The sequence below is a fragment of the Diabrotica undecimpunctata genome, chromosome 4 (genome assembly GCF_040954645.1).
Source record: "Diabrotica undecimpunctata isolate CICGRU chromosome 4, icDiaUnde3, whole genome shotgun sequence".
Lineage (NCBI taxonomy): Eukaryota > Metazoa > Arthropoda > Insecta > Coleoptera > Chrysomelidae > Diabrotica > Diabrotica undecimpunctata.
The window spans coordinates 112,663,446-112,691,193 of record NC_092806.1 but is presented as its reverse complement, the minus strand read 5'-3'; the positions used below and the strand labels follow the sequence as shown (position 1 = coordinate 112,691,193).

The 27,748-nt window shown below is 33.7% G+C and overlaps 1 protein-coding gene across 2 annotated transcripts in view; it reads left to right on the top strand.

Moving 5' to 3' along the window:
• The window catches only part of LOC140439857 (ankyrin repeat and sterile alpha motif domain-containing protein 1B-like), a 192,851-nt gene that overhangs the window by 88,694 nt on the left and 76,409 nt on the right, over positions 1-27,748 (top strand). For both annotated transcript variants that reach the window (XM_072530012.1, XM_072530013.1), the window contains exons 7-9: positions 11,944-12,033; positions 16,004-16,172; positions 21,228-21,305. In XM_072530012.1, coding sequence (XP_072386113.1) covers positions 11,944-12,033; positions 16,004-16,172; positions 21,228-21,305 — 337 coding nt within the window. The remainder of the gene's footprint in view (positions 1-11,943; positions 12,034-16,003; positions 16,173-21,227; positions 21,306-27,748) is intronic.

Below are 27,748 nucleotides of genomic sequence, written 5' to 3'. Positions count from 1 at the left end.
TGCAGATCCTCGTCTCGAAGATTCTGGTCTACGTATTGCCATTGCCATTCTTAGATATATAATCATTACTGGGATAATGTTGAAATTAGCTTTCTCGTTACAATATCTATAAAAATAATATATCGGTGGTAAAAGTGGGTAGGACATCAGAATTTTTTGCTTATGGCAGGGTTGCTACTTACTATATATATATATATATATATATATATATATATATATATATATATATATATATATATATATATATATATATATATAGAGAGAGAAAAGGAGTACGACCGTCAATCCAATATAACCTAAGGTACACTCGAAGAGTGGTGGGTTTATCGGTCAAAGTGGAGAAATAAAAGACAAAGACGATGGCTACTTCATCTATTTATTGAAGACGTTTCGCTTTCTGCTCAGAAAGCATCATCAGTTCATCTAAAAAGAACAATATGAAACCAAACATCCATAGAGAAGTTATAACCAAAGTGTGTTACCTTACAAAGACATGTAGCAGTCAGTGATGTAAAATATGAAAAAGCTTACAAAGCTGGACATTCAGAGTTAACGTTGTATATAACAATTAATTGAAACTAGGTAAAGTTTGCAATTTGACAAAATTAGCACAGCAAAAGAACATGTGATAAAAATACATGTATATATAAAAAAAATTTTATAAAAACTTAGTAAAAAACATTAAGGTTTATTTTAAAGTGTAAAGAACTAGAAAGATCATTAGATTGCACTTCCAACAAATTTATTTAAAAATTATATTTTAATTTTAACTTTAGGTAACATTATAAGTTATTAAAGATTAATAGTAATAAAGAAAAAAAAATGAAGTTACCAGTCTTTAGCTTACTGAGGCTCGTTGGTAAATGAATTTAAAAGTTTTGACACCCACGCACAACAACGTGAGTAGAAGTGGCCTTGAAGTCACAATGACATAAACAGCAAGGCAAGCTACCAACCTCTATGTATTAAGGCGGTATATTCAAAGAGTGTGATAAATTTGGTTGACAACTTGTCGTTAAAAAACCAAGCAGTGAAAGGAAAAGGTGGTTAAGATCACCATTTAACCCTACAGTGATTGATCTGTCAACAAAGAACAAAGCAAGAGAAGTCAATCCAATATATCATATATTGTAATATTATGACGTCACTAGTTAGCCAGCTAACAGGTGAAGATTAATAAAAATTTCCACAGTCCAAAGGTTCAAATATTAAGGACCATAATGAAAAGGATTCTATGAATCAGATTCAATTTAAAGTTTTATCAAACAAGTTCATCAAAAAGAACAATTACTTAATTATGTAAAAGTGTTATTGACAAATATTAATAAAAAATGAGTTGATAAATCTTAATTAAAGAAGGAATAATTTATTTATATTTTATTTTTATTTTTATTTAAATTTATTATAAGAAAATGTGATAAAGAAAACCCCAAAATGGGACAAAATTTAAGTAAACAACATATCAAGCCTAATTCTGTAAAATTAATGCATGATAAATTTGGCTCAAATTACTAATGTCCGTTCTCTTATTAAGAGTATTAGGATGTTTTAATATTGCACACATTTCTAAAAACTGTCTTTTAACGAGATTGCGTTCAGTGCCAAGAATTTTAACTTCATTAAAGTTTACTTCATGCTTAGTGTTAATGGCATGTTGGGCAAGAGCACAAGTATGCTTAGATAAATTGATATCACTGCGGTGTGTCGTAAGACGCCCTCTCAGTGATCTCCCAGTCTGACCGATGTAACATGAGTCACACTCAGCACAAGGTATATGATATATTACATTCACTTGTTCCAGAAGGGACAGAGGTGTTTTAGTTTTAGAGAACAAATTCCTGACAGTCTTAGCATTCTTAATAGCAATTTTAACAGGTACGTTATTATGTTTGTACAGTTTAACGAGTTTCTCAGTAACTTGAGGAAAATAAGGTAAAGAGGAGTAATGGGTAGTTGGATTCCCAAGTACAGTATTAGGCAGAACAGTGTTATTAATTGAATTATTTGATATCATTCTAAGTTGGTCACCATTGGGTATATCATTTAAAGAAGAACCATAGCTTTGAGCGAAAAGGTATTTATTAATAAGGGAGGATGGATAGGAATTCTCAATCAGAATATTTTTAAGTAATTGAAAGGATTCCCTTCGATTAATCGGATGTATCAGTCTATTTAGCCTGCAGCTTAAAGCTTTAATAAGGTTTAATTTGTATTTAAAGGGATGACAAGAATGGTAGTTGAGAAACCTATTAGAGGCCATTGGTTTCCTGTACCAACTTGTAGTAAGGGTGTTATCTCCCATTCTAATGACACGCATGTCTAAGAAGGGAATACTATTTGTGTTAGAGTCCTCAAGTTCAACAGTGAACTGTAAATGAGGATCAAACTCATTGAATAAAGACAAGGTGGCCTGAATCTTGTCTGGAGGTAAGGCTAGTAATAAGTCATCAACATACCGTTTAATAAAAGGGATTTGGAAATCTAAAAGACCCAGACGGTCAGATACTAAATCATCCAGTACATAATTAACTAGGATGGGAGAGATTGAGGAACCCATAGGTGTCCCAAAAATTTGAAGGTAATATTTGTCGTTGAAGACCAAAAAATTAGTGTCAAATGTTAATTGTAAAAGTTCTGCAAAAACATCCCAGGATACAGGACAGTTTGGTTGGATGAAGTTCCAGTGATTTCTTAGGGAGGTAATAACGCTCGAAAGAGGTAAATTAGTGAAAAGAGATACCACATCAAAACTCACTAAAATGTAGCCTTGTGGAAGTTCAAAATTATTAATAAATTCACTAAAGTGAAAAGAATCAACAATATTAAAGTTGTTATTATAATTATAAGATTTAGATAAGATGTCAGTTAAAAATTTTGCAATATTAGTATTTGGTGAATTAATGGAGGAAACAATTGGCCTCATGCTCAATGTGGGCTTATGTATTTTAGGTAGACAATAAAATCTGGGAGCATATCCATCATAATTATGTAAAAATTTTGCAAGTGGTTGATCTATGATCTTAATATTTTTTAAGTGTGTAATGAATTTATTTATTTTATTTGTAAATTTAGAGCAAGGGTTGGTAGAGAGAGGTTGATAGTATCTATCATCATCTAACAACGATTGGCTGAGATTAAGATATTGATCTCTATCCATGAGGACAGTAGCATTCCCTTTATCACTAGTAAGGACGAGAAGATTAGGGTGAGTTTTTAAAAACGATACCGTCTCCCTGTAAATCTTATCTAACTCCGATATGGGTTGTCTAGGGCGATTAGAAAAGTTCAACAGAATATTATTGGAAGAAGACCTAAGAGATAAAAGGTCAGAATTGTCAGCATGTGACAAAATATTTTCCAGATCTGCTAAAATTCTACTAACAGAATAATCTCTGAAAGTTGGCTGTAAGCCAAATTTGGGGCCCAAGGATAACAATTTAAGAATGTCCTGAGGAACCTCAGTACTAGATAGATTTTTTTTTTTTTTCTATCTAGTACTGAGGTTCCTCAGGACATTCTTAAATTGTTATCCTTGGGCCCCAAATTTGGCTTACAGCCAACTTTCAGAGATTATTCTGTTAGTAGAATTTTAGCAGATGTGGAAAATATTTTGTCACATGCTGACAATTCTGACCTTTTATCTCTTAGGTCTTCTTCCAATAATATTCTGTTGAACTTTTCTAATCGCCCTAGACAACCCATATCGGAGTTAGATAAGATTTACAGGGAGACGGTATCGTTTTTAAAAACTCACCCTAATCTTCTCGTCCTTACTAGTGATAAAGGGAATGCTACTGTCCTCATGGATAGAGATCAATATCTTAATCTCAGCCAATCGTTGTTAGATGATGATAGATACTATCAACCTCTCTCTACCAACCCTTGCTCTAAATTTACAAATAAAATAAATAAATTCATTACACACTTAAAAAATATTAAGATCATAGATCAACCACTTGCAAAATTTTTACATAATTATGATGGATATGCTCCCAGATTTTATTGTCTACCTAAAATACATAAGCCCACATTGAGCATGAGGCCAATTGTTTCCTCCATTAATTCACCAAATACTAATATTGCAAAATTTTTAACTGACATCTTATCTAAATCTTATAATTATAATAACAACTTTAATATTGTTGATTCTTTTCACTTTAGTGAATTTATTAATAATTTTGAACTTCCACAAGGCTACATTTTAGTGAGTTTTGATGTGGTATCTCTTTTCACTAATTTACCTCTTTCGAGCGTTATTACCTCCCTAAGAAATCACTGGAACTCCATCCAACCAAACTGTCCTGTATCCTGGGATGTTTTTGCAGAACTTTTACAATTAACATTTGACACTAATTTTTTGGTCTTCAACGACAAATATTACCTTCAAATTTTTGGGACACCTATGGGTTCCTCAATCTCTCCCATCCTAGTTAATTATGTACTGGATGATTTAGTATCTGACCGTCTGGGTCTTTTAGATTTCCAAATCCCTTTTATTAAACGGTATGTTGATGACTTATTACTAGCCTTACCTCCAGACAAGATTCAGGCCACCTTGTCTTTATTCAATGAGTTTGATCCTCATTTACAGTTCACTGTTGAACTTGAGGACTCTAACACAAATAGTATTCCCTTCTTAGACATGCGTGTCATTAGAATGGGAGATAACACCCTTACTACAAGTTGGTACAGGAAACCAATGGCCTCTAATAGGTTTCTCAACTACCATTCTTGTCATCCCTTTAAATACAAATTAAACCTTATTAAAGCTTTAAGCTGCAGGCTAAATAGACTGATACATCCGATTAATCGAAGGGAATCCTTTCAATTACTTAAAAATATTCTGATTGAGAATTCCTATCCATCCTCCCTTATTAATAAATACCTTTTCGCTCAAAGCTATGGTTCTTCTTTAAATGATATACCCAATGGTGACCAACTTAGAATGATATCAAATAATTCAATTAATAACACTGTTCTGCCTAATACTGTACTTGGGAATCCAACTACCCATTACTCCTCTTTACCTTATTTTCCTCAAGTTACTGAGAAACTCGTTAAACTGTACAAACATAATAACGTACCTGTTAAAATTGCTATTAAGAATGCTAAGACTGTCAGGAATTTGTTCTCTAAAACTAAAACACCTCTGTCCCTTCTGGAACAAGTGAATGTAATATATCATATACCTTGTGCTGAGTGTGACTCATGTTACATCGGTCAGACTGGGAGATCACTGAGAGGGCGTCTTACGACACACCGCAGTGATATCAATTTATCTAAGCATACTTGTGCTCTTGCCCAACATGCCATTAACACTAAGCATGAAGTAAACTTTAATGAAGTTAAAATTCTTGGCACTGAACGCAATCTCGTTAAAAGACAGTTTTTAGAAATGTGTGCAATATTAAAACATCCTAATACTCTTAATAAGAGAACGGACATTAGTAATTTGAGCCAAATTTATCATGCATTAATTTTACAGAATTAGGCTTGATATGTTGTTTACTTAAATTTTGTCCCATTTTGGGGTTTTCTTTATCACATTTTCTTATAATAAATTTAAATAAAAATAAAAATAAAATATAAATAAATTATTCCTTCTTTAATTAAGATTTATCAACTCATTTTTTATTAATATTTGTCAATAACACTTTTACATAATTAAGTAATTGTTCTTTTTGATGAACTTGTTTGATAAAACTTTAAATTGAATCTGATTCATAGAATCCTTTTCATTATGGTCCTTAATATTTGAACCTTTGGACTGTGGAAATTTTTATTAATCTTCACCTGTTAGCTGGCTAACTAGTGACGTCATAATATTACAATATATGATATATTGGATTGACTTCTCTTGCTTTGTTCTTTGTTGACAGATCAATCACTGTAGGGTTAAATGGTGATCTTAACCACCTTTTCCTTTCACTGCTTGGTTTTTTAACGACAAGTTGTCAACCAAATTTATCACACTCTTTGAATATACCGCCTTAATACATAGAGGTTGGTAGCTTGCCTTGCTGTTTATGTCATTGTGACTTCAAGGCCACTTCTACTCACGTTGTTGTGCGTGGGTGTCAAAACTTTTAAATTCATTTACCAACGAGCCTCAGTAAGCTAAAGACTGGTAACTTCATTTTTTTTCTTTATTACTATTAATCTTTAATAACTTATAATGTTACCTAAAGTTAAAATTAAAATATAATTTTTAAATAAATTTGTTGGAAGTGCAATCTAATGATCTTTCTAGTTCTTTACACTTTAAAATAAACCTTAATGTTTTTTACTAAGTTTTTATAAAATTTTTTTTATATATACATGTATTTTTATCACATGTTCTTTTGCTGTGCTAATTTTGTCAAATTGCAAACTTTACCTAGTTTCAATTAATTGTTATATACAACGTTAACTCTGAATGTCCAGCTTTGTAAGCTTTTTCATATTTTACATCACTGACTGCTACATGTCTTTGTAAGGTAACACACTTTGGTTATAACTTCTCTATGGATGTTTGGTTTCATATTGTTCTTTTTAGATGAACTGATGATGCTTTCTGAGCAGAAAGCGAAACGTCTTCAATAAATAGATGAAGTAGCCATCGTCTTTGTCTTTTATTTCTCCACTTTGACCGATAAACCCACCACTCTTCGAGTGTACCTTAGGTTATATATATATATATATATATATATATATATATATATATATATATATATATATATATATATATATATATATATATACCCGGTATTTAGGCGGCACACGCCCTTCCGGTAGGGATCTATGGAGGAGTATCACCAAGCCGCAAGCCCTTATCTCTTGCCGTACTGCTCCACTATAGGCCGATCAGATACCAGCATATTCTAGACTAAGCCGCAGATTCATTTAGAATTTTAAACTGCTGCGTTAGCCTTTTTGTTTTCTGTGAACCGAGCTGGGGATTGAACTGACATCTCTCGCAGTGAAGCGAAGGAGAAGCCAGCCGCCCAGCCCGCTTGGCTATCCGATCGACATCAATGCTACTTACTTCTAACTCTAATTAAAATATACATTCAGGAGGCACAGAAAGTGTTACAGAATGGGTGTAGAGATGGAGCAAGTACACGTTACTAAATTCAGATTATCAAGTACTTCTAGTCGATATCTCATGTATGATGAGGAAACTACTGAAAGAATATTCAAAGTAGGGTTTGAAAATAAATTTTCAAAAAACTGTATATGTATGTTTGCTATACAGCTGTATTTATTGTCACTGCAACTATTTCAGCGGAATAGGTTGAATATTTAAATTCAGCGTTCTTAGATATTTGCTACCAACACCCAAAAGCGAAACTTCATGTTATAGGTTTTAAAGATTAGGTTTTAACAATGGAAACTCCACAGCGATCGGTCAATGGAAGTGATACATTGTATTGATCTTTGAGAATAATCAAAAATGGCAAAAATTGTGCAACGTTTATTTATTTAAAGAGCTGTATAGAAACTGACTTCATTTGAAGCAAAATTCAAACTGCATACGAAAGTTGCACTTTACATCTTTAAAGCGCATTTTGATTGTTGTCGATAAAACACTCTGATCAAAAGATCGAATTTTTACAGTCAGGTTGATACAAATTTTATTTAAAAAATTGATTTTGCGCGCCTAACTGATACTTAAAGACGCCGGTAGATTTAACCTTTTTTTCTGAGAAAACGGTTTATTCTACACAAAAAGCTAGTTAAGAAAATTATGTCAGCTACATTTTTAAAACATTTTTTTTTTCTACGGCGTATATATATTCTTGGTAAATCAATTTCCATTTTCTCCCTACTAGGGGGTTTTAGAGAGAAACTCAGGGGTAGGAGTGGTAAACTGTTTTGCATCTTTTTTTGGATCACAAAATTGACATTTTTAGCAAAATTCAGATTAATTGTCTCGTTTATAGAGATCAAATTTCCGACGACTGGACTAAAACAGATCTAAAAAAAATCAATTAACGATTTCAGCGTGATAAGGTTTAAACCACCTAATATGATTATTTGATTATTTGATCCCTTTCAATTAGTATATTTAGACTTTCTGCATGTAAATTTTGAATCCTAATTAACATTATACACTCGCGATCATAAAATCCGGGTCATCTTGAAAATTTCAAGTTTCTTAAATATTTTTGCCTCTGGTGCAGTAATAACCTTTTTTTTTGGCGAATGTATTTTTTATTTGTCATCAATGTTTGTTTTGAAAGAAAAAAATGGTTTTTTATTTTATTGAAAAAAAAAGGGACCAAATCAAATTGTTGATAAAACAGACATACGAAAAAAAATGGAAAATACAGAACGTGGTAAAAAATCAGTGAAATTGCAATGATCAATATCATGTATTGCCTCCCCTTGCTCTAATAACCTCTTGCAGACGACGGGGCATACTCTCAATTTTTCTCCGGAAGACATGTGGTATGTTATTCCACTCTCTCACTAACAGATCCTTAAGCTCCTGTGCGTTGCTAGGAGGAGGTGTATGGGTTTGAATACGTTTTTTCAAATCGCCCCAGAGATGTTCGATGGGATTCAGGTTCGGAGACCTAGCTGGCCAGGGTACCCTCGTAATTCCAGCTTCGTCCAAGTATTACCTACTGATCCTGGCAACGTGCGGTCGCACGTTGTCCTGCATAAAAACGGCGTTTTCTCCAAGCCCTGCCATGTTGGGCATAACATGTTCTTCTGGAATCTCCGTAATGTACCTTCGTGCAGTTAGGGACCCATTTTCGATGAAGGGTAGTTCTGTGTGGAAGTCGGAAGATATACCTCCCCAAGCCATGATCGAGCCTCCACCAAATGGCATTCTTGGAGCAATGCAAGCTTGTGAAAATCGTTCACCGGTTCTCCTCCAAACTCTTACACGTCCATCGGATCCAGTTAGGCAGAAACGGGATTCATCTGAGAATAACACTTTGCTACAATCGTTAATTCCTCAATGCGCGTATTGTCGAGCAAAAGCTAGTCGTGCAACTCGAGGCACCCGGCGAAGTGACGGTCCTCTAGCCATTACCCGAGAAGATAGTCAAGAAGAACGAAGTCTTCTTCTGACTGTTGCAACACTAAAATTGCGATTTCGTACTTCCTCTAGACGATTTTGATGCATAACCGTAGTTGAGGTCAGTTTCGTAAAGCCTGAAACACAAGGAAACGGTCATCTAGTGCCTTGGTCGTTCTTCTTCATCCAGAGCCAGGTCGCCTGGTTAACAAACTTGCCTCTTGAAAGCGTTGAAGCACTCGTTGAACCGTAGAAAGGCTTACGCCAACAGTTCTTGCGACTTGCCGTTGAGTGTGACCGTCTTCCACAAGTGCAACAATTTGTGCCGTTTCAACAACAGTCAAAGGCATTTTTGGCAAAAAATAAACACTAATAATGGCACTAATAAACACTAATGGTGGCAATAATAAACGTTTGTCCGTTGCATTTGAACAGAAAGTCGAAGTACAAACGAGACATTTAAAACAAGCGGAGTTACAGGTAGCGTTCATTTTGGGAAGTGTGCACTTTACCGCGAAATCGGCACTATTGGAATTCTTTGTTACAAAGGAAACCGCAATAATTATCAGAAACATGCATTAGTTTGTATTTGTGTATATAATATATTATATAATTCCATGTCTTCGTTACATGCTGTTTTAAAGATTTTTAAAGTTTTCCGTTTAAAGAGTGTTTAAAGAAATTCATAAACAGTTCTGTTTTATTACTTTTATTAGTGCTGGAAGTGTAGTACCGTCGTACATAACTAAATTGAAATTGTGACAGTTACCTGTTATAATATACCTGTTATATATAGTCTTGTGAAGGCGGAAAAGCTAGAACTACGTTCGTGGCATTATCATTAACAATTATAGTGGAAATTTAATACTTTCTACATAGACATGTTGGACTTATGAAAGTAGGAAAGGGCGTATTTATGTGAAAAACTTGAAAAACAATACAGGATTGACACGGTTTAACATATTCTGGGAGTAATATCTTTACAGCATTCTTCCTTGTCTTAACTGTCTAATATTCAGTATAATCCTTGCTTCTCATTTAGCCGTTTGAATTTAGTTTGTTTATTATATCGTTAAATATTTTTATTTCTAACTTTAATTGAGGAGTTTTTCAGAATGATCAATTGCTCTCTTATATATCTTTTAATATTTTTATATCCAAAACTTCTAGTCATCATAACTAATAAAGTTTTTGAACAATGTCTTTTTCCAAGGTCTACTTGGCTCACGCGATATCATGATACTGATAAATTTCCTGTTAATATAATTGGAATTAGAAAGTTTAATTTTATAAAATATCCTGTCAGACCAGTATATTATGTTTTATATAGTGTGTTAAAATTAATGAAATAACCTGCAAATTTTAGCGAAGGATAACAGGGAATTTTTTTCAATTATCGTGATCTTTAAAGAAGAAATCGATTTTTTCTGTCCGGATAATCTGAAACCGTTAATTTTCTATCTTGGGCCAGACTAATATCAATCCCCTCGTTAGTTAGGACCGACATGTCCTGCCTAACAGTCTCTTCTCAGGCGTTCTTTGGTCTTCCTCTTGTACTATTTCCAGCAACTTACAACGCTGCAATTCTTCGGATTGGGTGATTAGCATCTCGATGTTGATCATGCCCTAACCATCTTAAGACGTGTTTCCTTATTTTTGCCTCCATTAGTGCCAAACCTAGACATCCTCTAATATAATTATTCTGAATTGTATCTTTTTGTAACATCACTAATCCAGCATGGCATTCTCATTTTCGCCATATGCATTTGTTGTTTATCTTTCATCGCTGATCTTATGAAAGTTTTATAACGTTTTATAACGTTTTATAGAATTATCCTTTCAGTTTCAATAGAATCGAATGTCACACAACACACCACTCGCCTCTTTCAATTTCTTCACCTACCCTAACTATATTGCATGCATCTCCATCTATTTCTCCATTATTCTGTAATACGAATCATGGATACTTAACACTTTTGACGATCATTTCACCATCCAAAATTATCTTATCTTATAGTAGTAGCTCAACATGTTAAATGAACATTCTAGATGCTCTGTTCTACCAAATGTTAAAACTTTTTCTTTAAAAGCTTTTGTTCGAGTTTTTGTTAATTGCTTACACCTAATTTCACAAGAAATTTATCAGTTTTTCCACACCTATTGTAATACTAGTATTATTCCCTCGTACTTATCTCTCACAACCTGGATATACTCACCGGGGACACCTTTCTTTTTGAACTGTCCACCACAGGATCTACCGAGGAACGTACATTCAAATATATGAAAAATGGAAAGAATCTTAGGTCAGATGAACTACTTATTGAGCTATTGAAATAACTAAGTAACAATACGTATATACCTAGTCCTGCTATAAATACTGTTTTACACACTGTATTCACTGTTATTCAAAACAGTCACCATTTGCCCGAATAAAGCACCAAAGTCTGTTGGGTTGGTCAAGGTCATTCTTTAAGAAAATTGTCCACAGCTTCTACCAGCGCATACTTCAATGACTCCACATTATGGTGACCTCTTGTACAAACGTTGCCCTTTAAAACTGATTACAATTTTTAGTCAAATTGATTAGGGTCTGGGCTGGCTGGCGTCAAATGGTCACGGCTAATAACTTCGGGCACATGATTTTCAAGTAGTTGACCTTAGTTTTGGTCTTATGCGCAGGTGCAGAGTCCAATGAAAATATCATGGTCTATTTTAAAATATAGTGTCGTTTAGGGGCTTCACTAAAATTGTTAAAATATTTCTTTGCTAATTTCTCGCTGCTGTTTTGAACGCCTTTTTCACAAAAATGTAAAGAAGTGACTTTTGCTTATTGAAAGTTTCCTCCAGAGTATTTATTTTTTTCATTTGTAAAGATTTCTTTGTAAAGCGCTTATAATATACGACATTAAATATGAACATATATTTCTTTTCAGGTCATAAACGAGGGTTACCATTAGTTGATAGTGATGGAGAAAGTGTAAGTCATCCTTTTCCAACAGTGCCAAATACTGATTCCGACTTAGGTAAGTTGAAAATCTTAATAACGGGATACGATCATTAGCAGTATATACACATTATTATACATATTAATCGCAGCATATTTATTTTATTTGAGATGAGTGAAAGTCTACAAAATTAAATTAATTTATAGACATAAAAACCTTAAAACTATTAATTTATCGCGGCATCACGTATAGCTTATCTAATATGGAAGTAATTACTGTTATTATACTCTTGCCACGACATTACCGAGATAACAGCAACTCTAGGATCCGTATCCATATCATTTTTATTTGACCATATTAAATTTACCTTAATTTGTGAGATATCATTATTAGCTACGTACAAGATTATTTAACTCACAATTCTTATCGAGGTGATACCACAAACGTGAAAACTTATTCCCCTTATAATCATTCTTAATACTAATCACCCGATCTCACTTTCAGATTGTTTTTTGTGTTGCTTCAAGCGTGAGATATGGTAGTGTGGTGATTAACTTGGATTTACCCTGCTCTACTTCATTTGTTGTGATTTGGGAACCATTTAGATAAATCGTTTTCGCATCTATTTTTAACAGTTCTTTAGATAATTATGAGTTTTTGGTTTCAGCAATTGGTGTTTTTTTAACATGTATCATAGGTACATGCAGTATGAATTTGTATTGTTATATGTAATGTAATCATTGTTGGATGAACGTCTGATACAAACAACACATTTACATATGTACTAGTATTAGAGGCTTATGTAGCAGACACAATTTCGAAATATACAGTATACTACACAAAACATCCACAGAACAAAGCAGACGGTACCACAGTTTTCATAGTAAAATCTAGCATAAAACATCATGAGGCATTACCGTTAAATACTTTATTGCCATTGGCACCATTAATAAGTAAAGAATACACCAACAACCAGGAGATAAGAACGAGCATCAGAAAAGCTATATCTATCTTCAACCGTATGAGGGCTTTTTCCAACAGCCACAACATTTCTCTTAGTATAAAAGTAAGAATGCTGCGATGCTACGGCTTCTCTGTTTTTGAATCGTGGATCTTGAATAAATATATTTTGCAAGGAAAAATATTTGGAAGTCGAGGTCCAGGAAGAAGAACATCCTGGTTAAAGAACCTGGTTTAAGATAACATAAATGCAGCTTTTCCGCGTTTCTGCAAACAAGATAAAGATTGCCATGATGCTCGCCAACATTCGTCACGGATAGGCACACCAAGAAGAAACATATGTGGACAATGAGGCAATGAGTCTTATCTACAGAAAAAGACAACTGTATTGACGCTGGTAAAGATACTCGTAAAGCAATAATTAAACCTGCTTGGACAACGCCAGCTTTGGGAATCAGCTAGAAAATTGATACCATAAAAATTCGAATAATCCGATCTAAAATTCGAAGGTAAATAACTAACGTCACGTGAATTAAGGTATACATCAAATATCTTACAGGTCGCAGTGTGGAAAATTCTTATAGGTCAATCGACTCCTTTAAAATCTACAATGTATAACGCCTCCTGATACGTACCGAATGATGTTTTGCATAGACGTCTGCAGATGTTAACAACCCTCGAAGATTGCAATAAACACCCAACAAGTGAAGAGATAACTTTCTTCTAAATTAACAGTGTGATTTGTGTTTTTCTGTATTTTTAGCCTAAGTGGCAGCGACATTTGCTTATGTGCTTGATAATATCCTGTTCTAACTCTCAGATTAAATGTCCGGGTTGTTTGTGAAGATTTTGCGACCAGTGAGTGATTTAGTACTTGTTGATGCTTTGACTTGTTTGTTTTGATTGTAAAACAAATTATTAACCTTCTTGGTTGTTAATACAAAACTATTGTTCCTCTAGTACACCTATAAACCCGTCGTACTGAGCCAACTAGGTTATTGTACATTCTCTGATGACATACAGTGACTCGTGAAAGTTCAAATTGAGGTTTGGTAATTTTTTTATCGGTGAGCAAAGTGGTTTTTTATTATCTCATGAACCGCTAGCTATCAAAATTGGATACCCCCTAATTAAAGGCTTTTATTTAGACTTAGGGTGACCACTATGTCTATTTTACCGTAAGTGTTGTATAATTTGACCATACAGTATCTAAAAGCCAAATGGAATAAATTCATTATTTAGGTTACTGTACATATTTATAAAAAATCCCGAAACACGTCAAATTAAAATTATAACTTGACATTCTTTAACGTGAAAATGCAACTCCTACCTTCAACCCCCTTAGAATGTCAGGTACAACCCCCAATTTTTAAAATAGGAAGTATAGGCTTGTGATATATCGTTTGAAAGGTCTTTTCATTCTCCATTCAAAAATGTTGTCGCTTTCAAGTTTATTAAGATTAATTAAGATAAAATAAATTAAAATCATGTGGTTACCGAAATTCGCTACAATACAATCAAAAACTAAAATGTAATGCAAAACGTAATAAAATGTAGAACACGAAAAAGAACTATGAATGTTAATGAAGTAGATGTTCAAAATGTTCACCGCGAACGTCTTGGCAACATCCTAATCTCAAATAAAACTGTCTTCTAACATTATTTAACATAACAGGCGTGATCGACCTAATCGCAAGCGTTATTCGTTCTGTTAAGTCATTTAAATCAGAACGTTTAGTTTTGTACACATGGCTCTTCACATATCACCATAAAAAGAAATCCAATAATGTAAGATCAGGTGATCGCGCTGGCCATTCAATCGATCCTCGCCTCCCTATCCACCGATTGGGAAATATTGTATCGAGGTACTGCCGGACATTAAGTTGGTAATGTGGTGGTTAAACATTAACCTTTTGAGGGTATTGAGTGTGTTTTTCTCTCATCCAGTGAGGATTTTCCGTGGCCCAGTAGCGGCAATTTTGCCGATTAGCATGACCGTTAAGTGAAAAAGTACACACATCAGAAAACATAACGTCTTCTAATTGGATAATATTGTTATCCAACATGTCCATCATTTGCTCACAAAAAAAAGTTCTCCTATCAAAATCGTCTTCCATGAGCTCCTGAGTAGGTATCATCTTATAGGGATGCAATTTATTTTCTTTTAATATGTTTACTATCGATGTATGGCTAGCATTGAATGTAGTGGATGCCTGTCTACTCGATGTATGTGGATTTTCCTGAAACTCAAGCAACACATCTAATTTGAGTTCATCACTCAGTGCATTGGCAGCTGCCTTTTTTATCTGCCTTACATGACCAAACTCGCGAAACTGCTTCTCTATTTTACTTATTGTTCCTTGGGATATAGGCGGTAAATTAGGAAATTTCTCATGAAATAGGCGAGTTACTTCCTGTTGTGTTCGGGTGTTATCTCCGAAACCAATCATTTGTAAAACTGTTATTTTATCCATTTCCGTTAATCTAACCATTTTTCAGAATTGAATTGAACGAACTTTTTATTTAAATTAAAAACCTGACAACTTAAATAAAACAATTTACTAATGCGTGTTAAAATAACGTTGCCACGGAAATTCTAAAGTTTTTTAATGGTTACCATCTAAAAACCACATTGCTATGGTTTTTGTTCACTTTCTCATTATCAAGACCTAAACGGGAAATAAGTTTTGAGTATATTTTAGCGAATTTCGGTAACCACATGATTTTAATTTATTTTATCTTAATTAATCTTAATAAACTTGAAAGCGACAACATTTTTGAATGGAGAATGAAAAGACCTTTCAAACGATATATCACAAGCCTATACTTCCTATTTTAAAAATTGGGGGTTGTACCTGTCATTCTAAGGGGGTTGAAGGTAGGGGTTGCATTTTCACGTTAAAGAATGTCAAGTTATAATTTAAATTTGACGTTTTCGGGATTTTTTATAAATATGTACAGTAACCTAAATAATGAATTTATTCCATTTGGCTTTTACACACTGTATAATAAATAAATACATCACCTAACTTTAGAGATTTTTATTGTGGACTATGTGAAACATTAACCATCTTCTTTTGCTTCTTAGGTAGTCCTTATGAAAACGTCCGGCCGTCTTCGAAGAACGCCCGTTCGATTACCACCGATCCTTCACCCGGTACTTCCCCCCAGCGATGGGGAGATTTTCTCCAGAGACACGCTCGACCTCCGGAAGCCTTCGACGATAGAAGGGTTTCGGGAGTATCTGGAATTTCTATGTAAGTTTTATTTTTTTTTTCACTTTTTGTTAAGTAGATATTTTTAATTATTTCTGTTACTGATTTTCATTTAACATGCTGATTAAAAGCTAAAAGAAAAGTAAAATTGATGGAAATATTTGATTTTTAACTAACCTACAAACTTTACTACTTTATTACTTAAATACCTAGTTACTTATTGGAAATTAAATTGGGACCATTTTACTATATATATTATATATACATATATTGTTTTTCGGGTTTCTTAGAATTATTTCTATTTAACGTTTCATCTGCAACTGTTCAGTCACTCATGTTCAGTCAAACGAGTATTTATACTACCTTTTGCTTTAATTCTATAGCCGATCTTAAATTTTATTGTGTTGTCTTCTTGACTGTTAGTTTCCCGTGGCCGTCGACATTTGTTGTGTTTGAATATTTTTGGACGGATAGATTCGTTTAATTTCACAGAGGTTTCACTGCAAGTTTCAATTCTTTCATTTAATATGCATTTACAAATATTCAGATATCCATTAAAGCTTTGATGACACCCCTTTTTTATCTTCTTCTTCTTCTTCGTCTTCTTCCGCTTTTTCCAATTATGAGTTTGCCGTTTTCGTCCTCCACAGCACTTTATTTTTTCAGTTACCTTCTCCGAAGTCTCTATCTATCATAGGATTTCCTTTGTATGTTTTCCATCTTGTAGCAGGACTTTTTTTCCGTCTTCTTCCCGACGGTCCCAGTCCAATATTCTTTTCGACCACCTGTGCTCTGGCATTCAGTTCTTTTATTTTATTTCGCATTAATCTTCTCATTTGCCATACTTCTGATCCATATAAGGTAATATTCATTACTTTTCTCTGAAAGATCCTTTTTTTGTTTTCTTTGGTTAGAGTGCTGTTCCATATCACTTCATGGAGTGCTTTCGTGGCTTGTTTTCCCCGTGCTCTTTTCATTTCTATATCGTTCATACAAGTACCATCACCACCTAAATACTTAAAGGTCATAGTCATAAAACTCATAATAGTCTCTTCTTCTAGACCTAAGTTCAAATCTGCATCATGGAATCCAATACATAAGTATTCGGTCTTACATATATCTTGAGTCCCCAGAGTTATTCAAAAAACGGTCTCTTTGCGTTGGTCTGCGGCATACTCTCTTATTAAGTTTTCCGTTGGGTTTTCGCTTTACATATATTATATTAAATATAAGATATAGTGTGCTTATTCTTCTCCATTTCCATTGTTTACTAGAGAAAAGGGATTAGTGATTTTAGAAATTCAAGAATGAAGTTTGCTTTACACATAGCTCTATATCACAAAAGTGTCAATCACATAAGGAAATAGAATGGCTCAAATCTGCTAGTAGTAGGGCTTGTTCGATTTCTTTCCATAAAAAAGTTCGCTATTACTGGGCTCAAAGGATTTTTTATTGGTATCCCATTGGTCTGTTCATAATGGTCTGTAATTCCTCATATTAAACCACAATGTTTAACAGTGAAACTACGTCGAAGCTCACGAGTCGATTAGTTGGTCCTAGTCTGGTATCATAAGGCCGGAAAACAACTTATCTTTACAAAATACCGGGGATTAGAGCCTACACTTATTCTTCTAGTTGTTGGTCTTTTGCGTTGAACGTTAAACGTTCTTATTGGAATTGCAAGTAGCATTTTTATAACCCAGTCTATTTCAACATGTCCTACGAAAATGACGTACTTGTCGCGGCTTCAGCTTGTGTAGTTTTATCGTGCAAAGTTGAAGAGAAAAAGTGGAGATTTTGGATATGCCCTAATTTACGTTCACGGAATAAGTATTGTGAGTGTGATGTTTTAAATTACTTAAATGCTGATGACTATTTTATTAAAGAGCAAACTTAGATGTGATGAAAGCTTTAAAAATTTTGCTCGAATGTCAAGGGCGGATTTGAATTTTTGATAAATCAAGATGGTCGTAAAATATCTAAAAAGGCGACTCGATTTAAAGACGCAATATCTATGCAAGAACGTCTAGCTATTACCCTTAGGTTTTTAGCAACATGAGACTATTACCACATTTTGATGTATTTGTTCAGTCTCGAAACAGATAATTTCGAAAATAGTTCTAGAAGTGTGTGACTCAGCTGTTTCGATACAGAAGTTGCTCACGTAAAATTCATCAATTCCGTCTCCAGAATGAAATTTACTTTTCTGTAAAATTGCCCTATTATACTTTTATTTTTTTTTCTGCTCTATCTTTTTGTGTTTCCATCGTTGTCGCTATCTGGGTAAATTGTTAATTTGACGATTTTGTGACGGCAATCCCACAACACGCCACACGTCTCTAAATCAAATAAATGCATAGTTTTTTCTTTTTAACCACTCCATTTTTCGACAAAACTTAAAACAAATCACAAAAAATATATCCCATACTCACTCGCTTCCGGCCTATAACACAACTAAAGAATAGATTCAAAAACATTAAGTGATGACGCAGCACCAACATGTTGCCAACATCCTTTCATCTTTACCGCTCACCGACGGGTAACGATAACTTGTTGAAATATAACTGAGAACGCGCCTTAAGAGGAAAATTCATTCAGCTCTGATACCTCAGTATCAGTGATGACATTAAGTTCTGGGGGAGTTATCGAACCTTAGGTGACCTTGTTTGCTGGAGTCTCTCATCTCATTTCTCCTACATCTGATGTCGGGAGCAGTATCGGTTTTTCTATGTATGATGTTTACTCATACCCAGCTGTTTAATGTCCTCTAGGAGTGACACCAGTAGTTACTTACTTACTTTTCTTGTCCCGAATACCATCAATCTTAAATCTTGTATTTCCAATAGTTGGCCACATAGATGGCTTCATTAGGTCTTCATCTGTGAAGGTCTCTCTTATGTTTATGCATGTTAGTAGGTGGTGGCTAGTCTGAACCACGCCACAGTCACAGGTATCGGCTGGTATCCCTATCTACTCAGGTTTCTCAGTTCTTAGTCTGATTAGCACTCTCCGTGTCGACAAAAACAATTTGTTGTCCATTAGCCATTTCCCCTGACAGGACAAAGTGCTTTATGGTAGTTGACGCTTGCCATAAGTTTATACGGTGCTTTTCAGTCGCTTTGGGGACGGATCTTAATTTTTTCAGAGAGCTTTTCCGAGACCTTAGTCTACTTGGCTGAGTTTGATGATCATAAAAGCACTTTGGTGGGTATCGGTTTTAAGTAGCCCAATGTTGTACAGATTGTTTTATTGACAGCGATGCAAATCCGCGGTGGTAAAACCTAATGCTAAGGCAGAGGTAAGGAGAGTGTATGGTTGTACTCCCCATTTTGTATTAATTAGTTTGCGGATGATGTTCCTTACGCTTTCTTTTTTCTTGACCCCTTGACAGTGGTATCGGTAAGACAGAGTTCTATGTAGTCCAATGTCGAGGTATTTTTGTATCTCGTTGTGTTCTAGTATCTGGTCACGCCATCCTTCGTCCAGCGTCCTTTGGGCATATTTCTTTCTGAGATGGAAAGATCATACCTGTGTTTTTGTGAGATTGGATTTTAGATGGTTTTTATCGTGGTATATCGCGCTAGGTCTTCTAAAACATCTGCTAGTTTTTCCTCATGTAAGCGTCACTTCATTAAAGGTTCTTTCCTGAGCTGCCTCAACTCTATCATCAGCGTAAATGAAAAAATTGTTTTGTTTGTTGGTTTATGGGTTGGTGTTGGTATATAATGTTGTATAGAATCGGCTCGAAGACGTGTCCCTGAGAGTCCATTTCTTTGGTTCCTCCACCGACTGTTGTTGGACTGGACTGTTAGATAGAAGTTTCTGTTCTGAAAAAGGCATTCCACCAACCTTGTGAGTTGTAAATCCTTTGTGGTTTCGTAGAGTTTTGCTAGCAGCTATTGATGTTATGTGATGTGAGCAATTAGGTCGATGAAATTTATCACTTATTATGTTTCGCCTTGAAAAGGTAATATAAAATATTTTGTATCCACCAGATCTTTCCCTGGTTTGAAGAGGACCACAACTCTGACTTTCCTCCAGATTTTGGAAATTTGTAATGTAGAGATGCACTTCATCATTCGTATAAGTCACTCTATTGTTATCGGTCCAAAGTTTATTATTGGTTCTGTTCGTGTTTCGTCCAGTTCAGCAGCTTTATTATCTTTTATCTGTTGAACTGTTTTACTCCATCAGTAGTTAAGAGGATAATAGGTACTTTCCATTATCTCTTTATTTGTATCTCTGGGTTGACGATTGTCGCGTTAAAATTAACACGCATAATAATATTGTTAGTTGTCATTCATTGTATAGTATAGTGTCAGTGGTATATTTACCATGCGGGAGATGGTGGAAAATCCAATGTGTGGGCTAGCTCTTGATATAACATCTTCAGAAGGCGTCATGTCATTCCTTGTAACTAGTTCGACAAATGTCTGACAGTCCTCAGTAAAGTCCAGGACACACCTATCACACAGTCTTCCGATGCTACTCCGATCATACATAGTTCGGCGGCTGAGTATATTTTTGTATACATTAAAGGATGGATAGTTCTATCTTATGTAAAACTATTCTATCTTATGTAAATTTTTTCGCCGAATATGAATATGTAGTTCCCCATCTCATTTTACATAAGGTAGAAGAATAGTTTTTAACTATCTACCGTTCCATGTATACAAAATGGTACCCAGCCGCCGAACTATGTATAATCGGAGTAAGATCGGAAGGCTGTAAGCTAGGTGTGTCCAAGTCTTACGACATTGAACACTCTCATATTCTTTGTGTGAAGTTTTCGGTTTTTAATAGCTAAGGGTAGAACATGCGAATGTATTTAGGGCCCTAAACAAATTTTTAGTGTTAAGATAATAACGTTAGAACTGTTTTACTCTTCGTACTAAGGAGTTAATTCAGTTTTGATTAGTTTATTGTCGATTTATCGCGCTTGTTTTTCTCCGAATCATTTGTTCATATATGCGTTTAAATGAAAATCTAGTAGACAATGCCAGTTTATTTGTATATTCCTTTAATATAAACACCTGTATATACATTATTCACAATTACACACTTGTTTATTTTTGGTTTTGCATGGTTTTTCCACAGCATGAATCACCGAAATGCACCATCACGAGATGTAAATGAAAATGAAGACACTTACGTACCGATGACAAATTTAAGAGTGTAAGCTATATAGATTTATTTTATTAGTTAGTAGTTAACGCTTTTGCCATTTTGTAGTTAGACAAATCATCTAAAATATCATTTAACTTGTATACAAATAGCAATAATCAAAAAGTGTATAAAGAGTTGGGAATAAAGTACAATGACACATAACGCATCTGATGCATATTAGGCAAATATATGCTGGTTTGTTGTATTCCAGCGACTTTTTTTTATCTGCCTCATTATGAAAACTGCATCCATGCACTATCTTCCGGTCCGAAATTATTGCTGTTATTCGTGTAGAGTTATTCGTTCATTTATTTTTGTTGCTATTATTCTTGTTGTTAATTTAAGTGTTGTATTTAAAAGATTTATTGCTGGAAAATTATTAGAATCTTTCTTATCTCCTTTCTTGACGAACATCAGCATGATCGCTGTCCTCCATTCGTCTGATATTCTGTTAATGATGATTATTTTTTGTATGAGAAGTTGAAGTACAAGGTAATCACTTGCATACTTTAAGAGCTCATTTCTAATTCGGTTTTCTCCTGGTGATTTCAGATTTTTAATTTTTTCGATTCTTTTTTTTTATGTCTTTGAGATATTTCATTCCTTTCTTCAGTTACTATATTGGGCATTTCTGGTAAGGATTCTTCATTTTCGTTTTTAAAAATTTCTGTAAGGAAGGTCACCCATGTATACTCTTTTATGTGTGTTATTTCCACTAGTTCTTTAATTTCGTTTCATTGTTATCTTATGAAGCGCCGTACTGGTTTCTGTTGGCAATAGAAACCTATCTCTAGTCCTCTAGTCCTCTAGTTTCCTTTTGTTTTCGGTACCATGAGTTTCTGTTCTTATTCTCGCATATTCTTGGTATGATTAATTCGTCTTTTCCGATTTATATTTTAGGAAAACTTTCTTTTTTTGGTTACAATTTTGTTTAAACTATAATGTAAACTAAGGGTTTTTGGTTGACCATTTTTTATTTTTGTGCATTTTTCTCATTCTAGGGGCTTCTCGGGCAGCCTCCAGAATATTTTTCTTAAGTATTCGCCAGTTCGTTTTTACGTTGCTTTTATTCTCGATATTTTCCAATTCTACCTTCTGCTCGAGCATTTTTTTATATCACTTCGTTCGTTCGTTCAATCTTCTCTTTCCTTCTTTCATTAAATCTGATTTAATCTTATAACAAACGATAGCAAATATATCAAAATGAAAGGAGCAGAGGCTGTCTATAGTTTTGAAAAAGTGTCAGAATTTGAATACTTAGGAGTAACCATAACGAACATGAAAAAATTAAAAAAGAGATAGACAAAAGATTAATGTAGAGGGACAGAGCGGTAGGATCAATAAATTCAATACTGAAATCAAAAAATGTGTCAAGAACAGCTGAACTGCGAGTCTACGAGACAGGATCAGACCCAGGGTGATGTATGCTAGCGAAAAGTGGATTATGAACTAGCAGGAAGAAAAGAAAGTAGAGACCTGGAAAAAAGGTGCTCAGAAAAATCTTCGGAGGAATGCAAACGGCAGAGAATATTTGGAGACGACGAACAAATAATGGGATATAGAGGATGTATGGAAAATCCATAATTTCGACAAAAATACGAGCCCAAAGAGCTTCACATTATACGAATGTCAGAGAGCCGAAATATTAAAACAGTACTAAAGGAGGGACAGTCTTGGAATGAGTTATAGGCCTAGCGCAACATAGAACCCGATGGCGCGTTTTCACTGAAGCTCTATGCTCCACTTAGGAGTTCAAGAACCTTATATATATATATATATATATATATATATATATATATATATATATATATATATATATATATATATAAAGGAGGGAGAAATTGAATTTTTTTGATATAAATATTTTATTGAGTCGTCTCTTAAATTTTCAATTTTTATTATATCCTCTGTCTTGTTGGTTCAATATTCTCTTTCCATCTTTCATTAAATTTACCATTACACTATCATTATAAACTACCAAGTACCAAAGAGTGGTCGCTTCCAACTTTGGGTGCCTTCAGGCTTTTAGCATCCACTATCTGTTTATGGTGTATTTTTCTATTTGTGGTAACATAATCTATCATTGATCTTTGTCCTTTAGTATTTTTTTAAATGCGTATTGATGTTGATTTTTATGGTCAAGAAACTTGTTGGTTACTCAAGGTTTGTTGTTGAGCAGAAGTCCACCTTTTTGTCCGTTTTCATTGCCGATTCTGTCGTTAAACTTTTGTTTTATATCAGGTATTACTTCGTCTCCTATTCTGGCATTGAAATCGCCGAATCATATGAGTAGTTCGTTTTGTTTTACTTTGTTTTCCACTAGGAATGGGAGGTCATCATAGAATTCGTCTTTATCGTTGTTGTCAGGTTTGCAATCTTCTGGTACATATATTCGTATTACGTTTATAATTTTGCCGTTCCTCTTCAACTTTACCAAAAGTATTATTTTATTTGATCATTATATTTTACACCGACTTCTTCTTCTTTGGGTGCCGTGTCCGTATTCAGACGTTGGCCGTCATCATATTTACAATTTCCTGAAACCTTTCTCTGTCGGCTGCTGCGCGAAATAATTCTTCTACTGTGGAACCACACCATTGTCTAATATTACGCAGCCATGAAAGTTTCTTTCGACCAATCCATCTCTTTCCTTCCACTTTTCCTTGTAAATAATTGATGGATTCGACCGTTACTTGATGGAAATTCATTTTATGTAACAATAAAACACTGAAAACTTTGTTTTCAAAATTTCCACAAAATTTATTTTTAATTCTTATCACTACAGCTGTTTCGGCTGATTGCCTTTCTCAAGTGATCTGTTTTTGGCATGGGTTTACACTTTATAGTCTCTAATGAAATAGGTTGAGGAGGGGAGAACTGTTTGTCTCAAGCTGGTCATTCAGAATTATATCTGTGTTTTTTAACTTGTTGATTTCCATAGATTCTAACAAAGATAGCTTAAGGCCTTTATTTTGAATGTGTAGAATTTTAAATTCGTCATTAAAAGAATGATTATGATCTAGAAGGTGAAGTGCGTATGTAGAATCTGTTTTTCTATTGTTGAAAGCCCTTTTATGTTCTGCTATTCGTTTATTAAAATTTCTACCTGTTTGACCAATGTAAGTTTTTGGGCAGTCGCCACATTTAAGTTTGTACACACCACTGTGTAAGTGTTTTTTATGTTGGCTCTTATTGTTTTTAATATATTTGCCTAGGTTGTTATTTGTTCTGAAGGCTGGTGTTATTCCTTTCTTTTTTATGTGTTTGGCTATTTTTGTTGATATTTTGCCTGTATATGTAATCGAGCAGAAGGTACTGGGTTTTTTCTCTGGTGGTGGAAATACTAAGTTCAGGGCTTTCTTGTGTAGTTTTTGATTTAACATTTTATTAATTGTTTGTTCGTTGTATCCATTGTTTACTGCTATTTGCTTAATGATATTTAATTCTGTCTCAAAATTGTATTTTGACATAGGAATTGCTGTTAATCTATGTAACATACTATGATAGGCTGCCAGTTTATGTTGTGTGGGATGGGAGGATGAATTGTGAATAGTCGTGTCAGTATGGGTAGGTTTATGAAATATGGAGAAGTCATGTTTGTTTTTAAGTCTGGTAATTTTTAAATCTAAAAAATTTATGGATTGATTTTGTTCTGTTTCTATTGTAAATTCAATATGACTATGAAGAGAATTAATATACGATAAAAATTGGTCGAGTTGCCTGTTAGTTCCTGTGACACATACCAGTACGTCGTCTACGTATCTCCACCAATATAAGAACTGTTTGAATATGGGATGTTTTGAAATCTTTGTCTCTAGATGATCCATAAAAATATCTGATAGCAATGGGCTTAGAGGATTGCCCATTATAAGTCCTGCACTGTTATTTGTATATAATTCATTATTAAATTCAAAGTAGTCTTGGTTTATGCAAACTTCAAGAAGATGTAAAATTTCAGATGTAATGATTGGATTTGTACTATTTTGGTCTAAAAGGTTTTTTACTAGAATAAAAGTTTCTGTAGGAGGGATACTAGGAAAAAGATTTTTTACGTCAAATGAAATTAATCTGGAGTTGTTAGGTAACTGAAAATGTTGTATTTTATTAACTAGTTCTATTGTATTTTTTATGGTAAATTTAGGTGAAAATTTAGTGTGTTCTAAAATAATCTCTAACAGTTTTTTTGAAAGTTTATATGACGGAGCTGTATAAAAAGACACTACAGGTCTTATTGGGTGATCCGGTTTGTGTAGTTTAATGAAAGAGTATAATTTAGGAGGCTGTGGGTTCATGATACTGAGGTATTTCTGTTCTATTGGATTTACTATTGATTTTGAATTTTCTAAAGCTAGCTTAATTTGTTTTTGATACTTTTCTGTTGGATCTTTGTGTAACGTTTCAATGTTTTGATTATTTAAAAATTCTATTGTTTTGTTATTATATTCTGTTTTATCTATAGCAATAGTAGTGTTACCTTTGTCTGCTTTTGTAAACACTATGTTGTTTTCTATTGATTTATTTTTAATTGAAATGGCTGTTTTATTCTCTTTGTAACAGGAGTTTTTGGTTTCACTACACACATCTGTAATAGATTTTGCAATTATACTCTTTTCGATATTGTTAGCAGTTTTGTTTAATGCTACTTCACATTCTACACCTAAATATTCTAAAGTTTTCTGATTATTATGTTGGGGCAAGTTGTGTTTAAATCCTTTCTCTAAAAGTTGTATCTCGCTATTACTAAATTTAGTATCTGTTAAATTTATAAATCTATTGAAAAAATTATGGTTCGAAAAACTTCTTGTATAATGAATATTGGGATTTTTACTATTGCAAATAAGATTATTTAGTTTTTTACACTCTGTATTGAATTTTTTATCTATTATATTATCTATATTAATTCTCACGTTAGAATCTAGGATGTCAAATTCTATATTATTTAATCTATAATTTAATTCTGAGTGACATACCTTAAGATAAACAGCTATGATATCTCGCTTCTTGTATTGGTATTTTCTGTCGTCTTTCAGCCATCTGGTCTGGCCGTGATGTATCTCTTTTTGTGCGGCGGGGCTGTGGTTCTTGGTTTTTAACTGAATATACTTCGGGAACACTTTATTTTGTAAACACATATTTAAAAACCAGATGTTTTGTGTCGCCAGTCTACGTTTCAAAAGTAATCTTGAAAACAATATGGTCAAAAGTCCTGTACTGACTTCTTTTAAATAATTGATGGATTCGACCGTTACTTGATGGAAATTCATTTTATGTAACAATAAAACACTGAAAACTTTGTTTTCAAAATTTCCACAAAATTTATTTTTAATTCTTATCACTACAGCTGTTTCGGCTGATTGCCTTTCTCAAGTGATCTGTTTTTGGCATGGGTTTACACTTTATAGTCTCTAATGAAATAGGTTGAGGAGGGGAGAACTGTTTGTCTCAAGCTGGTCATTCAGAATTATATCTGTGTTTTTTAACTTGTTGATTTCCATAGATTCTAACAAAGATAGCTTAAGGCCTTTATTTTGAATGTGTAGAATTTTAAATTCGTCATTAAAAGAATGATTATGATCTAGAAGGTGAAGTGCGTATGTAGAATCTGTTTTTCTATTGTTGAAAGCCCTTTTATGTTCTGCTATTCGTTTATTAAAATTTCTACCTGTTTGACCAATGTAAGTTTTTGGGCAGTCGCCACATTTAAGTTTGTACACACCACTGTGTAAGTGTTTTTTATGTTGGCTCTTATTGTTTTTAATATATTTGCCTAGGTTGTTATTTGTTCTGAAGGCTGGTGTTATTCCTTTCTTTTTTATGTGTTTGGCTATTTTTGTTGATATTTTGCCTGTATATGTAATCGAGCAGAAGGTACTGGGTTTTTTCTCTGGTGGTGGAAATACTAAGTTCAGGGCTTTCTTGTGTAGTTTTTGATTTAACATTTTATTAATTGTTTGTTCGTTGTATCCATTGTTTACTGCTATTTGCTTAATGATATTTAATTCTGTCTCAAAATTGTATTTTGACATAGGAATTGCTGTTAATCTATGTAACATACTATGATAGGCTGCCAGTTTATGTTGTGTGGGATGGGAGGATGAATTGTGAATAGTCGTGTCAGTATGGGTAGGTTTATGAAATATGGAGAAGTCATGTTTGTTTTTAAGTCTGGTAATTTTTAAATCTAAAAAATTTATGGATTGATTTTGTTCTGTTTCTATTGTAAATTCTAATATTTATCGTATATTAATTCTCTTCATAGTCATATTGAATTTACAATAGAAACAGAACAAAATCAATCCATAAATTTTTTAGATTTAAAAATTACCAGACTTAAAAACAAACATGACTTCTCCATATTTCATAAACCTACCCATACTGACACGACTATTCACAATTCATCCTCCCATCCCACACAACATAAACTGGCAGCCTATCATAGTATGTTACATAGA